This window comes from Thermobia domestica, chromosome 9, assembly GCF_964235325.1.
Source record: "Thermobia domestica chromosome 9, izTheDome1.hap1.1, whole genome shotgun sequence".
Lineage (NCBI taxonomy): Eukaryota > Metazoa > Arthropoda > Insecta > Zygentoma > Lepismatidae > Thermobia > Thermobia domestica.
Window position 1 is genome coordinate 127,180,565 of NC_137462.1, and position 21,868 is coordinate 127,202,432.

Genomic DNA, 21,868 nt, shown 5'->3' on the forward strand with positions numbered 1-21,868 from the left:
ATAGATGAATTTAAGATATTTCTTATCTTTGGAGTATCTTCTTCACGCTTAGAGGCACGTATGAGCAATCGCTAAAACAGTCGCCTTTATTGTGCAGAAAAATGTTATATGTAGACGAAATTATTAGTGGAATCAAAAGTGTTGGAAACGGAAAGCCAGGTGTGTTTGACGGAAGGAAGCGTCTGCATAGAAAGAAGAGTACAGAGAGGATACACCAGCCATTTCTTACTGGATCCTGAGTGAAGTCAGTTTGGTACTCGGTTCCTCACACAGAGGAAAGCAGCAAAACTAGCGTTCATAAAAGACAGTAGTGATAGCAGTTTCTTACTGAATCTGCAATCTCTGACAAAGATGTCTGCCGGTTATTTCGTACAACACACTTCTGGATTCTCCGCTCTCGATCACTTAGCTTTTTGTGCCTACCAGAGCGAGACTTCTGTTCAGTAGTTCCATGACGTTTCCACTTGACTATGGCGTCGCTAACTGTAGACCTGGGCAAGTTTAGCTGCTGAGAAATCTCTTTGACTGTATGTCCAATTTTATGGGCACCTACAATAATGTCCCTTTCGAATGCATTCAACTAGTTCCGTTGACCCATCGTGACAGACGCACGCGTTTGATGCTCAAGCTTTCCTGTCTTCACTTATAAAGCATCGGTAAGATATACTGACGTCATTCTGGGATCGTTTACTTGACGTGAAGGGGTCTCTGGTGATTTTTGTCAACACAGTGTACTGGTTACGCTTAGTTATAATGCACAACACATTTTCTGCTGTATTCTATTCTAGCGCTGAAATACTTACTTACTGGCAATCATTAATAGTTGTATTGTAGTGTCAATAAAGGCACACATAAATTAAAAATTAGAACATATTTATTTTTTAGACGTTTTATATAATACATATCTAAAATACTGTATGGTGTTGATGACTCAGGAACGCTGAAAATAATGGCACACAGTTTGCAGAATCGGTGTGTCAAAAGCAGATGAATCTAAATAGTCATCCAAGGAAAATTCTGCAAAGAAATAAGGGAAACGAATTGGTTTTAAATATAACGTAAACATTTAACAAAAAATTAAAAGAACAGGTATAGTATTATTTCAATATAATAAACTCTCTGTAACTAATCAGGCCGTGCAAAATTCCAGCTGGTTCGATATATATACGTACTATAGAGTACATGTACAGTACAACGGTACAGTAGTTTATGTTTAGGCAGGCAACTTTTCCTGTAATGGTTTAATATTTACCGGCTTACTGAAGGTTTACTGTACTTGCAAATGTTACGTTTCAAGGATACAAAAATTGCCCACATGAAATACGCCATATTAAAATACTATAAAAGTAGGGAAGAAAATGTCTAGTTAATAACGGTCATTTTAGGGCTTTAATTTGGTGCTATGGTCTTCGAAATGCTCCATTCTTCCGCTTCTCCCCCTTTTTTTTTTTAACCAAGTGTAGGATTTTTACTCTATGTGGAAGAAACATGGATATTACGCAAAAAGCGATTAGAGAAAGACCGTTGGTTTACGAAAATTTGGATTTGGAGAAAAAATGGAGAACATTAGCTGGATCGAGAGGGAAACGAATCTTGAAATATTCAGAATAGTGTGGGAAGAAAAAAGAACAACTTGAGATGTAATTAAAAGAAGAGAAACTGACGAACAGTGGCTGAGAAGGAACTGTATCATGAGAGATATGCTACAAGATACTCAAGACGAAGAGATTGGCCTAAGACCATGGTACGTAGATGTTTACAAGGGTATCAGTTTCAAGCGATTGGACTGCCAATAAAGGCATAATACGTTTGATTATGATTATTAACTCTGAAGGACGGTTTGACGGAAAAAAATGAACCCTTGGAAGTGAAAAAGGTCTTACAACTTGCACATCGTATTAAATTCCCAAGAATATCTTATGTATATGCTCACAAATCATGTATCAAGGCAGTGTACAAAACGGCTCCTTATTACCATTTGTGACTTACTACATATATACGCCAATGTTCTTGTAGTTCTGTTCGTTAATTCATTATGAATAACTTTTGAAAATGGAGTCAGTGTGCCTGCAAATGTTAACACAACTAAAACGACACTACATGAATATAGTCTGTGAAATGGAGTGAAGTGCACCTGCTACGTCAACGCAACTTTTGACAACGCACAGTTATCGCATTTTTAACAGGGGAAAAAAGGGAATCCTGCTGAAATTCATCCTCCAAGCAAGGTTCTGTGTCATTCCATAGTATACAGAAGCAAAACCTTCTACTAAGCCATAGTTTAATGAAAAGATGTGTTGGTTGGGTGTGATTAGTGCAAACGTCTGGATAGAAGTAGATTTTTCTTTTTTTTAAAAAAAAATACGATTTCGTGGCCAAAAATAAATAATAGTAGATTTCAGAAGGCAATGTCTTCTCTCTAGCCAACAATAATGAAGTATCTACCAGAATCATTTGATTTGCCGTAGTTTTGAGTAATATCAATGGAGTCTCTTCAGGGTAATGTTCTGTATGCAAGTGTGCTATCAAATAATGTATACGAATTTAAGAGGGAACTGAAACAAAATGAACAAGAACTGAAAGCCACCATTATAAGATGTTACGTATTATGATTATGTGTCATGAAGTTACAAAGAATTTATCTACGTCCAGTTCAGCAACTTGTACAGTTATGTTACCCATGAGATGAAACTCGTTACTATACATAATGTATCGAAACCGAGACAAGAAGAACGCTTTTAAATTGGAGATGAAACGAGAAATTTCTCGTGTCTCGTGGGTGTTATTAATCCACCCCAGTCTTAGATCTTAAACATTGTTTTAGTGGTACATTATATATATAGCCCCTATATATATAAATTGATAAACGATAAATTGATAAATTCATAAAGTGATTGTACGAACGCAATGAAGAACATTATTCAACTTTTAAATATACGAAACTCATTACACAATATAATAAAATAATAAATGTGGTTTAAATATTGCTATATCACATCCCTCGTGGATCTTTAGTGACGCGGAAGGATTATGATCAGTTCAAGATGAAATTAAGAAAATATCAGGGCATATATTTTGTATATAAATTTTCAATTTGAGACAAGATAAGCTTTTTGAGAATCGAGACGAGACAAAAAAAATTACGAGACGAAAAGAGAAAAATCTTATTTATCGTCTCGTCTCGTCGGTAACACTAATACTTCTACAGTGATTACCAGTGTTTCTTTCAGAAAAAATGTTCCGGGGGGCACTGCTAGTATTATTCTATTTAGTCTATTATTATAATATAGACGTATTATTTTGGTCTCCTCCAGGGGGGCCGTGCCCCCAAAAAGATATGTCTGGAAGAAACACTGGTGATTTCCTTACAGACCATGTCTCCGAAGGCTGTTGATTTTTACTACTTTCTTTTTGACTTTATTTAAAACACTAAAAATAAATAAATAAATAAAACTAATGTTAATAACGAGTTAATCCGATTGAGGAAAAACAAAATATTTCTTCATTGATTTTTTTGCCATATCTTTGTTATAAGTATACATTCCATTTATTTAATGCCTACCATAAATTAACATTTAACATGTTTCTTTCATGTTTTTCTCCCTAATCCTTGTTTTAGGTAGGAATTGATGATTTTTATTTTTATATATAGTTATCATCATAGATATTATGTTATTTTATTGGCAGGTAAATGCCGCAACTGAGAAGTTGGAATGTTCAATGGTCTTCCGCAAAAATCTTCGTCTTCACGTAAGATTTTCCCGTTTTGATCTCGTCCAATAAATGTAGTCCCCTTCGTCCCCCTCCCTCTCTTTTCTGCCACTATACCCATCTAGCACGTCCCTCATTATAGAATTCCTTCTTAGCGAATGTCTCAACCAGCCCCATTTCCGCTTGGCCCAGCTAATTCTCTCCTTTCTTCTCCACATCTATTTTTATGTCTGTATGTATTTATTTTTGTTTTATTTTATTTTTATTGCGAGAATTTCACTAAGCCCGTACCCGAACTTTAATGGCCAAAAACTCAGAACCCAAAGGTTTGCATAGGAATATATTTTACACTCTGACTAATAAATCGAGGTGTACCTATATGAGAAGTTTGATCGAGATTAGATGATTTCTGAAATTTGCGTACATGTGCTATCCTTATGATATTGATATATTAGCAAAATCAAATGGAGGACGAGAAAGATTTTGAAAAGTCATCTAACAAATTCATTTACACCTGCACTTAATAAATAAAAGCAGAATGGCCGTTCTTCGCATGGGGAGAATACGTTTCATTTTGGACATAAAGGACACGAAAACTGTCACCAATCAGCTTAGAGATCCCAAAAGGTATGAATTCGACACTAATGTCGGTTCATTTCAATTATTTTTACATGTCACCATTTCCCCTTATAAGGCGTACTAATGTGAGCTAAAGGTGGATTTAAAACACATCGGAAGTGTCACTGTTCGTCTCTTCGATCCCGAAAACTATTGATCCGACACTAATATCAGTCATTTTCGATCATTTTCATATGTCTCCGCATCCCAATACCCTAAGCGCTGCACCGTCAAAATGAAATGATAAAAACCATTCCAGGCCCGTACTTCATCTATGTTGAAAATTTGATCAAGATCGATCGGTGGTTCAAGAATTATCAACTCACAAACATATTCACTTTCATATATATATATACACTTCATAAACTTTTATTACTTTGTCTTGGTACATATTTATTTTTCTTTCAGTACTTATGAATTTTTCATTAAGCATTATTAGTGATGATGTGAAGTGCAAACGTGAAATAAAAGCAAGGATAGGAATGGCGAAAGAAGCCTTTAGGAGGAAGAAAAGTATTTTGTGAGACCTTGAATGAAGAGTTGGAAAAAAAAAAACTCATAAAATTATTCGTGTGGAGTATTGTACTGTATGGAGCAGAAACATGAACATTACGCAAAAGTAATGGCAAATGAATGGAAACTTTTGAAAGTGAGGACGTGGAGAAGAATGAAGAGAATTAGTTGGATCGAACATAAAATGAATGAGAAGGTATAAATATATATATACATAGTATACACAGATATACTATATATATATATATATATATATTTAGAGGGTGGTGGGTAACTCCACCGAAAAACTTGGGGAGGCGGTTCCTTATACAAGATGAAAGAAAAAAGTTCTAATAAACATGGGTCGAAAAACGTCTCCTTTCAGAGTTATGAACTGCAGAAAATTCAAAATATCAGGTTTCAAAACGCCCTGGCTTAGAAACTATAGGGCCTATCCCAAGCGATTTAAGGAATTACACAGGAACTGGTACACACTCTATCTAAATATCCATGTTTCAGAATTCACCGATACCAGCGAAACGAACGCACCATTAGTACTTAAAGTAGTATCCCTATACCTCAACTTCCTTTTTACAGTTCGTTTCGCCGATAATGGAGGATGGTAAAACATGGATATTTAGATAGAGAACATACTAGTTCCTGTGTAGTTCCTTAAACCACTTGGAACAGCTCCTATATTTCCTAAGTTAGGGAGTTTTGAAAAGTGATTTTTCAAATTTTCAATTTTCAATGGATCATAACTCTGAAAGAAGACTTTCTCGGCCAATGTTTATTAGAACTTTTTTCTTTCATTTCGTATAAGGAATAGCCTCCCAAAGTTTTTTGGTGGAGTTGCCTACCACCCTATATATATATAACTTTTTACGCTCTAAATGATTCCCTGAGACATTCTGCACTCTTATTTCCTTGGCATATGGCCAAATAATTGCGTATAGAAGATTGATAATACTCGTGCAAATTGCTGTGCCCCTTTACGGTCATAATTACGCGCCCGAACGAATACCATAAAGATTATTATTTAAAAAAAACACCAACAAACTTGTGCTAGGTTGTCATAAAAAAGCGCAAATGGAACCAGTTCGTTGCTGCAGCGGAGCCCCGAGGGGGGCGATATTAGATATCCGTGATATCGAATAAAAACATCTTACTTGTACAGATTAGAGCACTTATCCTGATTTCTCACTAGTAATTCTATACTTGTAAGCATGTACAAGTAATTCTATACTTGTATACATGTTCTCTATATTGTGCAGAAATACTCAGCCAGTAGAACAGTGGAAATTAATGTTACACAATCTTAGTTCTTATGTTCTATAATCCATTTTTAATCGTAAAAATTACAATATTTATGACGGTGTATTTTTAAGCTGTATCAATAATAATAATAATAATAATAATAATAATAATAATAATAATAATAATAATAATAATAATAATAATAATAATAATAATAATAATAATAATAATATGAATGTAAAATAGCAAGTGCAATCAAAATTTAGACAACATTGTGTTTTTGTGCTCAAAGTATGGTACTACAAAATATAAATGTAAAGTTACCTTAAATGATGTTATTTATCCCAGATAAACAAGCTTGAAACCAGCCGCAGAGGTTTGGGGCGGCATTTAATATGTTAGCATTAGAGGGAACAAGTCATTAAATTTTTTTTTTACAAATATCTAAATTATGGCTTTTGTATTAATAATAGCATCTTGCATTGAGGTTTGGAGGGGGGGGAAAGTTTAGGGGTGCCAGGCTCCCTAGCCCCCTCTGGTTGCGGGCCTGCAGACAAATATTAACGTCATAGTGATGTATATTATGTCGTAAGTTGAACACGATATAGACTCTCAGTTCATTATATCATGTTCAAAGAACTCTATGTTTTCATAGTTTTCCGTCCAGTAAAATAAATAAATAAATAAATAAATAAATAAAAATAAAAAGTAACTGATTCTTAATAGGGGACAGCAAGTCTGGAATCATAATCACAAGGTGAACAAAATTGTTGAAAGAGTATTAAGTAAAACATGTTTTCATTAAATAGCATTAAGTTAATGAGAATAATATACGAGTAGCTGCCTAGTATAATGCCAATTTTACTTTATGCTCTCTATTATTCTGTTCACTTCATAATTATCTGCTGAATTCGACATGTCGTTTATGAATTTTGATTGAGTTCAAGGAGAATCTTGTGGGTGTGTCGGCAATATCGCTGTCTAGGATGCTTTACACCTTTCCCATACTGGATATTAAGGTGTCTTGAAATATCGTTTTATCCGGAACGAAAGAGTGGTGTTTATTATCCAGATTTACGCGACCACTTGGTACTACACCTTTCACATTGTTTCAACGTAATTATCTCTTTCTCAGCTTACTAAGCTTATTAATAGGAAAGAATGGCGACACTATTAAATTACAGCGGCAATGCTCTTTCAATCTGGCAAACACTTTTATCTGCTAAGGAAGTACTGTGTTGTTCCAGAGCAACAGAAGCAAAATTGGGACCACTACGGTCTGCAACAGATAATCTATCGATTGCTTACTGCATCCTGCTGTAGATGCCGTTACATGTTGCTGTGTTTTACGTACCATATCCTTACTGAACTGACTGAAAGGTTACTGTGTTTCAGTGAAACAATTCTCACCTTTAGTGCAAGAAATCCATTGTTCGACTCTAGGCCATGTGAGAGGACCATGAGGGACAACATCGTGTCTGAACATTATCTTTGGATTTTTTTTTTAATACTATCATCAGACCGTTTCTACCTTAATTATTCGATGTTATTAATAATACCCTTCTTTAGAGTTTAATTGGTATTAACCATCGTTTAACTTTGAATTTTGACTACTGTCTACGAAAATACAGTAATATTTACTCTTAGACAAGTTTCCATACGATATACCGAAATCAAATTCGGGTTTTTCTTTACTTTTGCATTATATTTGATAACAAAACTCTTTTGAAATCGAAGATGTTAATATTCAAGCTTAGTCAATAACACTTAAGGCTTAGAACCCACAGTCGATACTTGCATAAAATTTCCATGTAGAGTTCTGTAAGTAATGGCTATATTACCCCAGCTACATCTTATTAGAAACAGATCAACGAATTAAATATTCATCAAGTCCAACTGAAGTCCTTTATGATCTTATAGATATTTCTTATCTCTTCTTGCACATTTGAAACATTTATTGCATTGTAGCTACTTCAATTTGATCTATCTAGCTACTTCATGCCATTTTTTTTAGGTCATCCTAAGTCCTAATTTAGGATTTAGATTTCTGAGCTTTCGGCATCTATGACCACGTTAGCCCGTCACGTATGAGGGACATTATCCAAGGAAAGAGAAGGAAGAAAGGATTGGGGAAGTAAGGAAGCGGCCTTCTTCTTATATGTTGAGCACCACCCTCGCATTTGCCTGGTGTGGATGAGGAACTCCTCATTCAGGGTGGCTGTCTTGATAAAGCTTTTTACACTTTTTCGATCGATTTTCCACACCGGGAATTGAACCCACGACCGCTCGCACCAAAGGTGAGAACGTTACGGACTACGCTACGCGGGGCCACCTACGTTAGATAGAGACAACTACACGCCACTAGTACGTTCACACTCCGCCCCAACATCTTTATAAATTCATTATTACTTATACCTCTCCCCTTATACCAGATCCAGACGTGACTCAGTGGTAGAGAGTTCATCTCTGGTGCTTGGGGTTCCGGGTTCGATCCCAGCCTCCGCCATGTGAACTTTGTGGTGGACAAACGCCGTGTGCGTAGGTTTCCTCGGGGTTCTCCCGTTTCCTCCCACTTTCTTCATTCCACCATTTCATTCATAACTCATTACCGTCTCCTTTAGCCTAACCGGCATAACCGTGGGACGTAAAACTCAAAGATTTCATTTCATTTTCTTTTCAGATCCAGACGTCTTTCCCGTCTTCATTCTTGCCATTTTCACACCTTGCCTTTACGAATCGTATCCTTTCATACCGGTACTTTAAAAATGGAATTAAATGAAATCTTTGAGTTTAATGGCCCACGATTATGCCCTTGAGGCTGATGTTGTTCACCATAAACTTATGTGGCCGGGGATCGAACCAAGGACCCCACGTAGCAGAGATAAGCGCTCTAAACTGTGCCACCGTGTCCCCTTTCATACTTTAAGTAGTACCGGTATGTAATACGATCACTACATAATTCATCTTTCTGAAAAAAACTAAATACGATCACTACATTCTATTTTTTTAAATCTTTTTTAACGTTCCTAGATGCAATACATCTTTTCATAATCGTAAAAGCTTTTTCTGGATGGAAGGACAAAACTCCATTAAACAGCAAGACTAAAAACGAACATATCTTGTAAAGAATAAATGGCTACTAGGTAAGTAAATAGGAATATTAATTCACTAACTCTATGTATAGTGTATTCAAGACAGCATTGATGGTCGAGTATTTTCTGTTTAAACTACGTATTCTAAATCTTCGAAATCGTAAAGGATTAATATAATTAGAAACAAAGAATATTCACTAACCTGTATTGTAAATTATTTTTGTACGTAGATGCTTTTTAACCATGGAGACCATAACCCAATCCATGACCGTATCCAGAGCCGCGTCCTAAACCAAGTCCGTAACCACCATATCCACTGTAACCTCCGTAGCCTCCAATACCTCCAACACCTCCATAGCCTCCGTAACCTCCGTATCCCAAACCATGGCCTCCATAGCCAACGCTAAGTGGGGCAGAGGCATATCCATGACCTAATCCTCCAATTCCTCCTACTCCTCCATAGCCGAGACCACCATAACCAAGACCTCCGTAGCCTAGACCGTGGCCTACTCCACCATAGCCTAAACCACCTAAACCGCCTAAACCTCCTACTCCTCCGATTCCTCCTAGTCCTGCTCCATATCCCAAACCAAGTGCTCCTCGCTTCTCTTTAGGTTCTTCAGCGGTGCAGGAGACAGCGACCAAAGCCAAGACAATAAACTGAAGATAAAAGTAAAAAGAAAGGAAAGTTGATAAATTTCGTATAGACGTTACAATCTATATATCGTTACAAGCTAAGTGAAGAAAGATTCGTATTGTTTCACAAAGCTGTATGCAATAGTTAGTATATTAGGTCAGCCTTTTTTGTCTTAGCTTGTAGCGACAAAATATAAACTTTTACTCATGTGACTTCTTTCAAGATCTGCTACTCGTTTAATACCATATTTATTTATTTATGACATTACAGTGTGCATATCTTTTATACTTTAAATTTCTCCCCATCTCAAGTAGTATAGTGTATACATTTGCTTTAAGGGAAAAGAGGGATCATCCCGTTAACAATAAATCAATACTATCTTAGAGGATATTTTTTCTGTGATACTACAGAACATTTTCTGAATTTATCTTAGACTTGATTTTAATTCAAATACAGTAGAGCGTCGATTATCCGAAGTAATTGGGGGACATGTGTGTTCGGAAAACTGGTTTGTTCGGATAATCGAACTGTACATGTTTATTTGCCATGCGCGGAGCGGCACGCCTCAACTCTAAGCTGGCGCAGCTGTTGCTGTGAACAGCTTTGATACTGCCGCTACTTCTACAGCCAGTGCCAAACCGACAGAAGTGTGCTGATTGTTGAAACACAGCGACTGGCGGCTTGGCCGGTCAGCAGCGCCTTATGAAGGTCCCATTAGAAGCAATGTTCCGCCAGCGGTGGCTCAGTGCGGCGACTACTGTGGGAAACTTGGTTTGGGAGTGAGGGGGATGATGGACGGTAGGGTGGGAGAGTAACAGGTGCGAGCGAGTACACAGTTCGGTTAAGCGGTCGTTCGGTTGACCGACGTTCGGATAATCGACGCTCTACTGTAGTTTAATTTTTCTTCGGTTGGCTGTTTGGTTTCTTTTCAGCGTTGTGGGTATATGCGACAGAATCTATTATGGTTTAATTATGGTTTTTAATGGAGACAGGTTATTTGTCCCCGTTACCTATTATTTAAAGCGAGACGCGAATCAGTACTAGGATGTGTAATTGAGGAAAGTACCTTTACTAGTAACTAAACCTGAGACCATTCACATTATTAAAATCACGAACATTACCGTATGAAGAGGCACAAACGTAGTTGAAATTATGACCTTATACTTAAAGCAGTGTCGAATCGAAAGATGGACTGCTAAAGCAGCAGTATATGTTATTGAATTTAAATGAAATGAGATTTCTAGTTTTCATCCTACTATTATGCCCTTCAGGCTAAAGAAGACGGGCGTCTAATGAAACGAAATGATTATGAAAGAGTTGATGGATTAAGAATAAGGGAGACAACGGGTAAACCCACCTTGTCCATGGCAAACTTATATGCCCTCAGATTAAGGTTGGTTTAAAGGGACAAGTTTTGCCGATAGATGGCACTACTGTCTTCGTATCTCTCCCATGTATTTTTTTATCTTACACGAAAATTCACGATTTCTCTTACAAATTTCAACCTACAGACTTCAAATTGGGGGACATGTGTGTTCGGAAAACTGGTTTGTTCGGATAATCGAACTGTACATGTTTATTTGCCATGCGCGGAGCGGCACGCCTCAACTCTAAGCTGGCGCAGCTGTTGCTGTGAACAGCTTTGATACTGCCGCTACTTCTACAGCCAGTGCCAAACCGACAGAAGTGTGCTGATTGTTGAAACACAGCGACTGGCGGCTTGGCCGGTCAGCAGCGCCTTATGAAGGTCCCATTAGAAGCAATGTTCCGCCAGCGGTGGCTCAGTGCGGCGACTACTGTGGGAAACTTGGTTTGGGAGTGAGGGGGATGATGGACGGTAGGGTGGGAGAGTAACAGGTGCGAGCGAGTACACAGTTCGGTTAAGCGGTCGTTCGGTTGACCGACGTTCGGATAATCGACGCTCTACTGTAGTTTAATTTTTCTTCGGTTGGCTGTTTGGTTTCTTTTCAGCGTTGTGGGTATATGCGACAGAATCTATTATGGTTTAATTATGGTTTTTAATGGAGACAGGTTATTTGTCCCCGTTACCTATTATTTAAAGCGAGACGCGAATCAGTACTAGGATGTGTAATTGAGGAAAGTACCTTTACTAGTAACTAAACCTGAGACCATTCACATTATTAAAATCACGAACATTACCATATGAAGAGGCACAAACGTAGTTGAAATTATGACCTTATACTTAAAGCAGTGTCGAATCGAAAGATGGACTGCTAAAGCAGCAGTATATGTTATTGAATTTAAATGAAATGAGATTTCTAGTTTTCATCCTACTATTATGCCCTTCAGGCTAAAGAAGACGGGCGTCTAATGAAACGAAATGATTATGAAAGAGTTGATGGATTAAGAATAAGGGAGACAACGGGTAAACCCACCTTGTCCATGGCAAACTTATATGCCCTCAGATTAAGGTTGGTTTAAAGGGACAAGTTTTGCCGATAGATGGCACTACTGTCTTCGTATCTCTCCCATGTATTTTTTTATCTTACACGAAAATTCACGATTTCTCTTACAAATTTCAACCTACAGACTTCAAATTTTTAGAAAAGGAACTTCATAATCTGTCAAAGGCAATAGTCCGTGCCGATTTTTTATTTAGAATTTTCTTCATTGTTGAAATGGCTTGATTGTTGAAATGGATATCCAAACCTTTAACAATGGAATTGTTTCAACAATGAAGAAAATTCTAAATAAAAAATCGGCACGGATTGTTCCCTTTAATAGGTTATGAAGTTCATTCTCGAAAAATTTGAAGTCTCTAGGTTGAAATTTATAAAAGAAACTGTAAATTTTCGTGAAAGGTAAAAAAATACATGGGAGAGATACGAAGACTGTAGTGACATCTATCGGCAAAACTTGTCCCTTTACACTAACCTTAAAGCACGAACTCTTGCACCAGAGTTGTAAACTAAGCCATTGTTCTGCCATTGTATGTTATTGCATCTTTTAAAAGATAAATATTAATAACGCTAATTGCTAATAGTAAGCTTCTCGTATTATTGAAACCAGCGGAAATGTGTTCTTTCTTCGCATGGAAAGAATAATGTGTGATAGTTATCAAACTGGAAATTAGAGTATGGTAGACCATCTGAATAAAGAAAGGTAAATTTGAACAAACCGAAACGAACTCCTAGTTTTCGCTTTAGAATGGTAATTTTTGAAAATGCTGAATTTATATATTTGCTAAATTTAACTACTTTAACTTAAACAAATCCTCACATCCAGCAATTTCTAAAAATACAGAAAGGGAAATTTGAATATTATACAAATAACTCTGCTTCCACTTTTAGAAACGAAATTCTCGAAAACTCAGAACACGTATTCCTTTATTTTTAATTAAGAGCCACTATACCAAATTTCAACTAACTTAAATGAATCCTTAAGCTTCTGGCACTTTTTTGATTAAAGAAAGGGTAATTTGAGTATTGTGAAATATTCCCTCATTTCCCGTGTTAGGAGCAATTTTCGAAAACGATAAAACACTTTTCTTTTATTTTTTTTATTTAGATCTATATACCGAATTTCACACATTCGGCACTTCCGAATAAAGAAAATTTGAGTATTATAGAAATGTCACCTCCTCCTCTCCTTGTTAGAAACGGAATTTTCGAAATCCAGTAAAATACATGTTCTACGTATTCTCGTTATAAGCTTCCGTAACAAAAGGAGTATTCTAACCAAATTTCATGTTTCCACCAATTGTAGTATGGCTGATGATAAGTGAGCCATTTTTACTTTTTTTCTATGTATAAAATAACATATAGGCAGGGCCGGATTTAGGGAGGTGCACCAGAGCACATGCACTCCCCCTCCGTTCTGAATATACACTATTTAAAATGAGAAACTGGCAGTGGAAATAGGAATACTTTCCTAAAATTTCATGTCATGTTTCCGTTTCTGGCTTAAAAGAAAGCGGTTTTGCTAAACACAATAGTTTAAGTCAGTTCATCATACACATCACAGATGCGTAAAGGCATTTAAAAAAAATTAAATGTGATTCAAATGTAGTGATAGTTATTGGTGCACCCTCCCCCCTCAGAAAATCCTGGATCCGGTCCTGCATATAGGTACAGATAATTGAGTAAACCTAAGCCTGATAAGTTTTGGAAATTTTAATGAATATGTTAAATAAATGTAATGTAATATAATAATAATATAAAGTTTATCTTTTAGAAAATGTATTATTAAAATTATATATCTTTTTTTTTCATATTTTGGAGTTTTGATTTTCTTACTTTTCTTCATACTTTGCTTCTTTACTAATTACATTGATAAGACCATCTTGAATCTATAGTAGGGCCAACAAAAGATGGTATCTGGCGTTTCTTACCACATGCAGAGAGACAATGCAGACCCTACTTTGATACTAGTGTTACCAATCACGATCACTCTGTCTTACACTATTAATTAAATTGTCACTATAGACGAACCGAAAAAAGCCTTGACACATGAGTAGTGGCAACGTCACTGCGAGATATCAGAGACCTTCTCTTGCTGGCTCCCTTATACTAAAACTGTTAAGTGTTACAAAAAAAAGAATGATACAGTTCTTTCTAGAAAGGTGGCTGTTCATGTTTATTTATTTGAATTACTGAGTAACACGGGTCTGTGTTACGAATTGAACACAACTTAGCACACAATTAATGACAAATTTCATTGTATAATTACTGTTTCTTTCAAGGTAAAGGAAGTTTTGCTATGGGTGGGATGGATGACAATATAAAGCCTTAACACAATTTTATTTCTAGTTGCATAAAGGACATAATATGTTGTGAAACTAATTACTGTCGTTCACATGTCTTTTAAAAAGGCCAAATTCTTGTCTGTATTTTAGAAAGTACTAATGTTTAGGTTTAAGATCAAGAACTAAAACAACCAAAAAATATATTTTTTTTAATTCACTTGTTTTTAAAATTTACAGGCTTTGTAAAGAGAAGTGGATGTCTATTTCTTTTTTAAACTAGACTCTATGTATTGTACAAATCTTTTCTTTATTTAGTGCTTTTATTTAAATTCGGATTTTGTCATGCCTATTATAGAAATTCTTGGAGTACTAGTGACATATTTCTTACTGTCGTTATAATATGTCGGGTGTTTGTTGAATGAGATGGAGTGCATGGATTCTAGTGTGAAGAACAAGGAATAATGGCGATATGCTGACCACACATTACAGAAATAGCAACATCATTTTGAATTTTACTTGGGATTGCGGGCAAGAGCCACTGGTTTAAGTATATTTTCACGATTGTCATTGGCATATTATTATCTTAGTAATTAAATGTATGTAAATCTCAAATTTAGGGAGGTAATTGGCCCCTATGAAATTCCAAATTATGTTCCTTCACATAAATAACAATCTAGGGTTCACAGATGTCCACGTTTAGACATAACGGTCCCGGGATTATCATCCGGCCCTCTTTCTAAAAAAAAGTTGAAAACTTCAAATATCTGGTTTTTCTGCAAAATATAAGGTGGTCCCTGCTATTACTAGTCATCGATAATCAATTAATAGGAATAATCCTTTCTTTGTCACTCGCTTTTGGTGAGTGTTGTACATTAATTTTATTAATTCTGGTATTTCACAAAAAAAAGCAAAAGCATGACTACGTATTTACTGTAAATTTTCATAGTATATTCCCGCTTTTATTGTAAATTTTCATACGGTGTCCTGGTTTTCTAATCTTAAAAATCCGGGGGGGGGGGCTCTAAACATATCTGCAATGCTCTCGATAGTCGATGTTGTCAACTTTTTGTCCAGGAGATTCAGATTAAGTTTTAGTGGAAACTTGCTTCATTATTAAGTTATAATAACACCAATAAATTAGGGTTAAGTGCTGTATCGCCGGACCAATTTTACTAAATTTACCGGGTGAATTGGAGAATTTATTTAAGTTTGTGAGGAAGAATGACTGAAAGTCAGGTAAGGGGAATGGTAAAAGTTAAGAAAGTGATTGTATTTGTTGGTTGTTTTTGATGTAAGCGGCTCTTTATGTGGAGGTGGACGGAGTATTTCGCGGAGAGGTACACTTGTTTTATTATACGGATCCATAGACTGTAAAATGTACAGAAAAATTTGGGCAAGTCTTTAATTTGATCACTTCATGTCGAGAATAGAACCGCACCAACCCCTGCGGGCCTTCTAACACGTTCCTACTACAACTTATACTATGGATTCGTATAGCAATACTGCACGCCAAATGTAACGTAATCTAACGTAATTTAATGTAATCCAGTCAAATACTTAGGTATAACCGAATGCAGTACATTTTCGTACTTTTTCTCGATTTTTAAATTGGCACGGCGATACAGCACTAATACCATAAATTATTATCAGATTTTCAAATTACACTATGGATAAGCTTGGGAAGTCTCATAAAACTCCTATGTTCGTCCGTCCGTTCACCTGCCTGTGAAACAGGTAAAGGATCAAAACCGGTTTCTCGATGTAGATTCACTGTTCCAAAAATTGGTTCATTTTCGTCATTATCTCTCTATTTCAACCGCAAGTGACACAAACCTATAAGTTCTAGTTAGGAGCGTTGATAATGATTAGATGATTACATCTTTCCAATGTATTTTGTAGCAAATGACAATTCAAGAGATAAATATTCAAACTTTATCTAAACACAATTTGAATAAATAATAATAATCATAGGATAATCGTGCACGTATTTTTTAAATAAAATATTTTATTTCTTTTCTTTGTTGAGAGAATTTCATTATTGAGAACATGTTTCTGAAGAGGAAAATTAAGCACTCTCGACAATGAATAAAACAACATTTTTTTTAAAAAAAAAGTGCACAAATTATTCTCTATTTTTTTAAAAAAAAATTCAACTTGTATCTGAATAAAATTTGAATATTTATCATCTGTTTAATTTGATTGAGTCATTTTGATTATTGTCACTTCCTACAAAATACATTAGAAACATAGGGATACGTGATGCCATCTATTGGTAATCCTGGAGCCTTTACACTTACCTTAATCGCAATAGAGCAAAAACAAACGAAAAATTGCTTTTCTGATATGGATCAAGTATTTTAAGAATAAATACTGTACTTCTTTGTCCTTTCAACAATCTACTAAAACCCTAAGTTGCAGTAAATTTACTGCAATTCCAGGTTCAATATTGATCCTCATAGGGTAACAATGGTAAATTGTTAGAACGAAATATTTCTTTGATATGAATTTCATATCTCAAGAGCATGTTAAATCCCAGCTTTAATCCATCTATTGAAAACGGAAGTTAAAGAAATATTTCGTTTCCGGTTTTAATATTGAATTCTTACAGAGTAAAAACAGTAAGAGAGAGCGATTTTTAAAAAAAAGACTCCCAAGAGTGGGTTTCGTTTACTTTCTCACAGGGGCGGATCCAGAGGGGGGCGATTGCCTCCTACCAGAAATGGAAACTTTCTTATTTTAGATATAAATAAAACCCATAAACCAGGGTTTAAAGCTCTGAAAAGTAGCTCTAAGTAGCAGTATTACAATCCACCGCTCCCCCAGAAATCCGCCCCTGCTTTCTCATTTGTCTATTGAAGTCGGTATCTGATAAGTCTATCATTTTTGGTTAGAATAGAGAAACCTAATTGAGAGGGTGTAATGTGGAAATATTTCGTGGCTTATCAAAGTGAAAGAAATTTAACTGTTTGTTATTATTTCATTAAGTTCAAGATAATGAATTTGCTAAATTTTAGAATAATACGAGGGGCAGCCCCTGGCATCCGACACTCTTAGTTATCGCCGCCTTCGGCAACTCGCATCAGTATCTACTACATACACAAAGGAAGCTAGCCGGTAGCGTCTGACGTCACAATCACCACTTTTGGTGGCTCACATTACTAACTTCTGATTTTCTTAATATTTCGATCGTTCAACCAGTATAAAGTTAGAAATCTCATACTCAATTCTCTTACAAATACATATGTATTCAATTCTAACTAATTTCTAATAGGACACTTCTATGTTTAAAAACTGATTTAATGCTGTTTAACTCATTCAACTAATTAAATACAAATATAGCTAATATTGAAATAATGATAACAATTACAAAATCTTATCAATAATCTTACACTTGCTATTGGCCAATTAAATTGACACCATGCAGCAAAACTCCGCTCCTCTGAATGTTGCTGCTTCACAAGTAATTATTATATAAATATGTAAATGGCGGGAAGGTGCTAACATCTGTGGTGCCGCTGTAGCAAGGTAAGAACTACGATTTGCAGTCGACGCTGGCACGAAGAGTTCTTATTCGATTCTATAATAATTAATTATACTATGGAAGAACTTTCAAACTATAAAAATTAATAAATATAAAATCAAAAAATTGACCGCTAGTTTTACTTTTTCCCCTGTTTAGTGTTTAAAACATAGAAATATACTAAATAGAAATTAGTAGAACTCCTTGACAATAGAGGGCAGGTCTAACATTAAACTGCCATTATTTGGTTAGAGTAATTTATTTATTCCTGACAAACTACTTTCGATTCTATAAGAAACTAAAGACTTAGGCCTATTATTATTAAATTTCACCAATCAATTTGATCATTCAAATTCAACAATAATTTTATTTGATTATAATTACACCCTGATTATAATTACACCCTAATATCATTTAATATATGCTGTTTATTATTATATTCATTGTAGCAATTAAGTAAATTGTTGAATTTTTTTGCTCTAAATAGGAAATAAAGGAAGTTGATTACTAGCAAGTAGAGTTAAAATAAGTCGAATTACATAATTTATGTTGTTACTACTGAAAACAAACAAACAAACAAAAACTATCATGACAAGTGTGTTTCTATTATTGAGAATGAATGAAAGTAGATACACTCCAATGTAATAAAGTGTCATTGAAAATTCAAAGCACTTCTTAAACATGAGGAGTATAAAATATAAGAGAATACGGTTACAATGTCAATATAGGTCTTTAGAAGAATACAAAATTAATCCAAATGCAATCAGTAATAAAAATTGATAAATATTTATTTAATTTTGTGCATATATATACACAATTAATGTATATATGAGCCAAAAGTTAGTGAGATGCTTTTTTTATTAATTAATACCACATATATTTTTAATTTTTTGGCCAAAATGTTGTTAAAAAATTAATGACAATTGATTTAGTTTTGAGCCTACTACAGCCAAATATTATGAAAATCATATGGTAAGTCTTTTTGTTATCTTTTGGGGACACGAGTAGCTCAGTAATAGAACGCTCATCACTCGTATGAAGGTCTCTGGTTCGATTCCAGACCGTGGGAATTTGTGGATTGACGCCAACGTGCAAGTGTGTTTTCTCGGGGATTTCCCGTTTTATTAAATATTCTCACTCTACAAATCCCTTTGTAATCATTTACTTTCCTTAATGGTTGCGTCCCTTTTAGCCTAAAAAGCATAACTATGGGATATTAAAGTTTTCATATTTATTTATTTTTCTTACTTTAAAAATAGATATATTTTTGAGAAAATAAATATATAAATATAGTTGACCATATAGAACAAAATAATTTAGTTTCGTGTTGAACTCCTTTAATTGTATATGGTATTTCGTAGTTAACGAGTATCAAAAAAAATAATAATAATAAAATAAAATAAAATAAAATAAAATAAAATAAAGATTAGGCCCTTTCTTTGATAGACATTTTGGGTATTCTGTAAATATTTTATCGGAGTATTAGGCGACATTGCATGCGGTCTACGAAGAATTATTCTTTGTTTTTACTTTGAAATTTTTGCACTAAAACATTTAATATTCCAATTTATACATAATGCATATATATATATATATATATATATATATATATATATATATATATATATATATATATATATAAATTGGAAAATTAAATGTTTTAATACACTGGCTAACTTCAACCTTATTCATATCCATAGCAGATAATATTGATAGTTAGTGTAATTATATATTAGAAAACCACAACCTTAATCTTTATTATGCACCTAGTTCAATATTAGAACATTTAAATAAAAGGGGCAATTTGGTGATATATTAATTGTATAATACTTTACATTCAAATATCATTAAACCTAATTAAGATGCATCATACACACACACACACACACACATACATACATACATATATATATATATACGTGTATTTGCAGTAACACAGACTGAAATTTTCGGAATAAATATTCTGAATATTATTACTTTAAAAAGAACATCTCAGTAGACTTAGTTTGAAAATAACATTTGAAAAATAATAAACTGTACTGAGAATAAAAAATACGAACAGAAGCACTTTTAAATTATTTCTGAAAACGACAATATTCTCATGAAATTAATTTTTTGTCATGAGAAACCATGAGAACTATGCTTGTCTGTATGCTTCTGAATACATAAACACACTCAAACACAAATATAAACACAAACATACACTGTAAGTTGGTTTTTAAAAAAAATAGTAAAGGATAAAACTCCGAACAGCAAACATTCGTGCAGATCACTCACCAAAGCCTTCATGATGTTATTATGAGAAAAAAATTTAGTTCAAAAGCGTTTAAAAAATATGAACAACTTATAAGCTCAAAATTTCTCAGGGAACTGATATTGTGTACCTATTTGCCAAAAGCTTTATATACCTTATTAAAATGTCGCCATTGTGTACGGGTTTCTCCATAGCCCACCTCTTCTTCTGTTTAGTCTCCCTCCCTTTGCCGACAATTCCTTTTTTTTCTTTCCTCCTCCTTCTCTTTCCCCCCTTTCATATTAGTACTACGACTAGTATACTACAATTATATATCCACCACCATCTCTCTCTCTCTCTCTCTCTCTCTCTCTATATATATATATATATATATATATATATATATATATATATACTTTCCTCTTTTATTTTTCCTTTCCCAGGATATATCTTCGTGCAACCCAGCAACAATCCATTTCCCGCCCTTCTTTTCTCCGCATTTTGCTAAAAAGTCCATTCTCTTCATCATCAGACAAAACAAAAAACCAAGAGAGCGAAATTCCTTTCTCTTCAGAAGCCCCGGCTGCACACACACACACACACACATATATATATATATATATATATATATATATATATATATATATATATATATACATATCTTCCCGTCTGGCTACTACATATCAGTTTCCGGCACTTTTAAACACATTTTCGTAGTTTATTTATTTAATTTCTTTTTAAAAAAACTTAATTTTCCTTTTATATGCAGTAAGCATACTACATCCCATATTTTTTTTATTTTTCTAGAAGATAAAAAGAGCGACTTTACTTGCATTCCGTGTTACATCATCTATCCATATGCAGAGGATACTAGTAATAACAATACCAAGAAATATAATTGTTCTATGGTCATAATTTGTTTAAATGTGATCACATAGTGTGGAAGTTTTTTTTTCTTATTCTTATTGTTTCTTAAGAATATAAATTTTTTAAGGAGCTGAAAAGCAATTAAAAAAAGAGACATTAAGCTATCTACTTTGGAGAAGAAACATTAAGTGAAATATTTTATCTCCTGGAGTTTGGAAGATTTTTATGTTCATTGTTTGAACTTCAAGGATGAGCTGCTTTGTACCTTAATATCTTATTTTATGCCGTCAATCCCTTACTTATCTTCCTTTCTTTTAAGTAAGAAAAAGGTCTAAATCAAACAACGTTGTTAACCTTTTGTTATTATTATTATTAATAATAGTAATAATTAAAAGATGAGCGCATTGTGTATTGGATTTACAATAATAGTCTATTACTATGTCTTATTATCTCCATATTTATATACGTATTTTTACTACGTACATTTGCTACAATAATGTACGTGTAACCATGCTTAAAAGGTCATTGTATGATATTCTTCAAGGATTTTGGATAAAGAAGATGATAAGTGTCCTTCCGCACATTTTAAGGGCCGTACAGTTTATTGGTGGTTTCTCTCCAACTGCGTAGTCTCATGAAAACTATTTCTTCTCCAAATATCTAACTCAGTATATTTTAAGCAAAGGCGCTAATTTTAACAGATTTTTTTTTATAAGGCTCTTCGTCTCTATTGTGT

The 21,868-nt window shown here is 34.4% G+C and overlaps 1 protein-coding gene and 1 long non-coding RNA gene across 2 annotated transcripts in view; one reads left to right on the forward strand and one right to left on the reverse strand.

Moving 5' to 3' along the window:
- The window catches only part of LOC145695004 (uncharacterized), a 261,336-nt gene that overhangs the window by 170,000 nt on the left and 69,468 nt on the right, over positions 1-21,868 (forward strand). The window lies entirely within an intron of this gene.
- Positions 857-20,413, reverse strand: LOC145694109 (uncharacterized). Its single transcript, XM_081770227.1, has 3 exons — positions 20,310-20,413; positions 9,373-9,830; positions 857-1,017 (listed from the first exon to the last, which is right to left on the reverse strand). The coding sequence occupies exons 1-2, from the start codon at positions 20,319-20,321 to the stop codon at positions 9,408-9,410; spliced, it is 435 nt and encodes a 144-aa protein (XP_081626353.1). The 5' UTR covers positions 20,322-20,413; the 3' UTR covers positions 857-1,017; positions 9,373-9,407.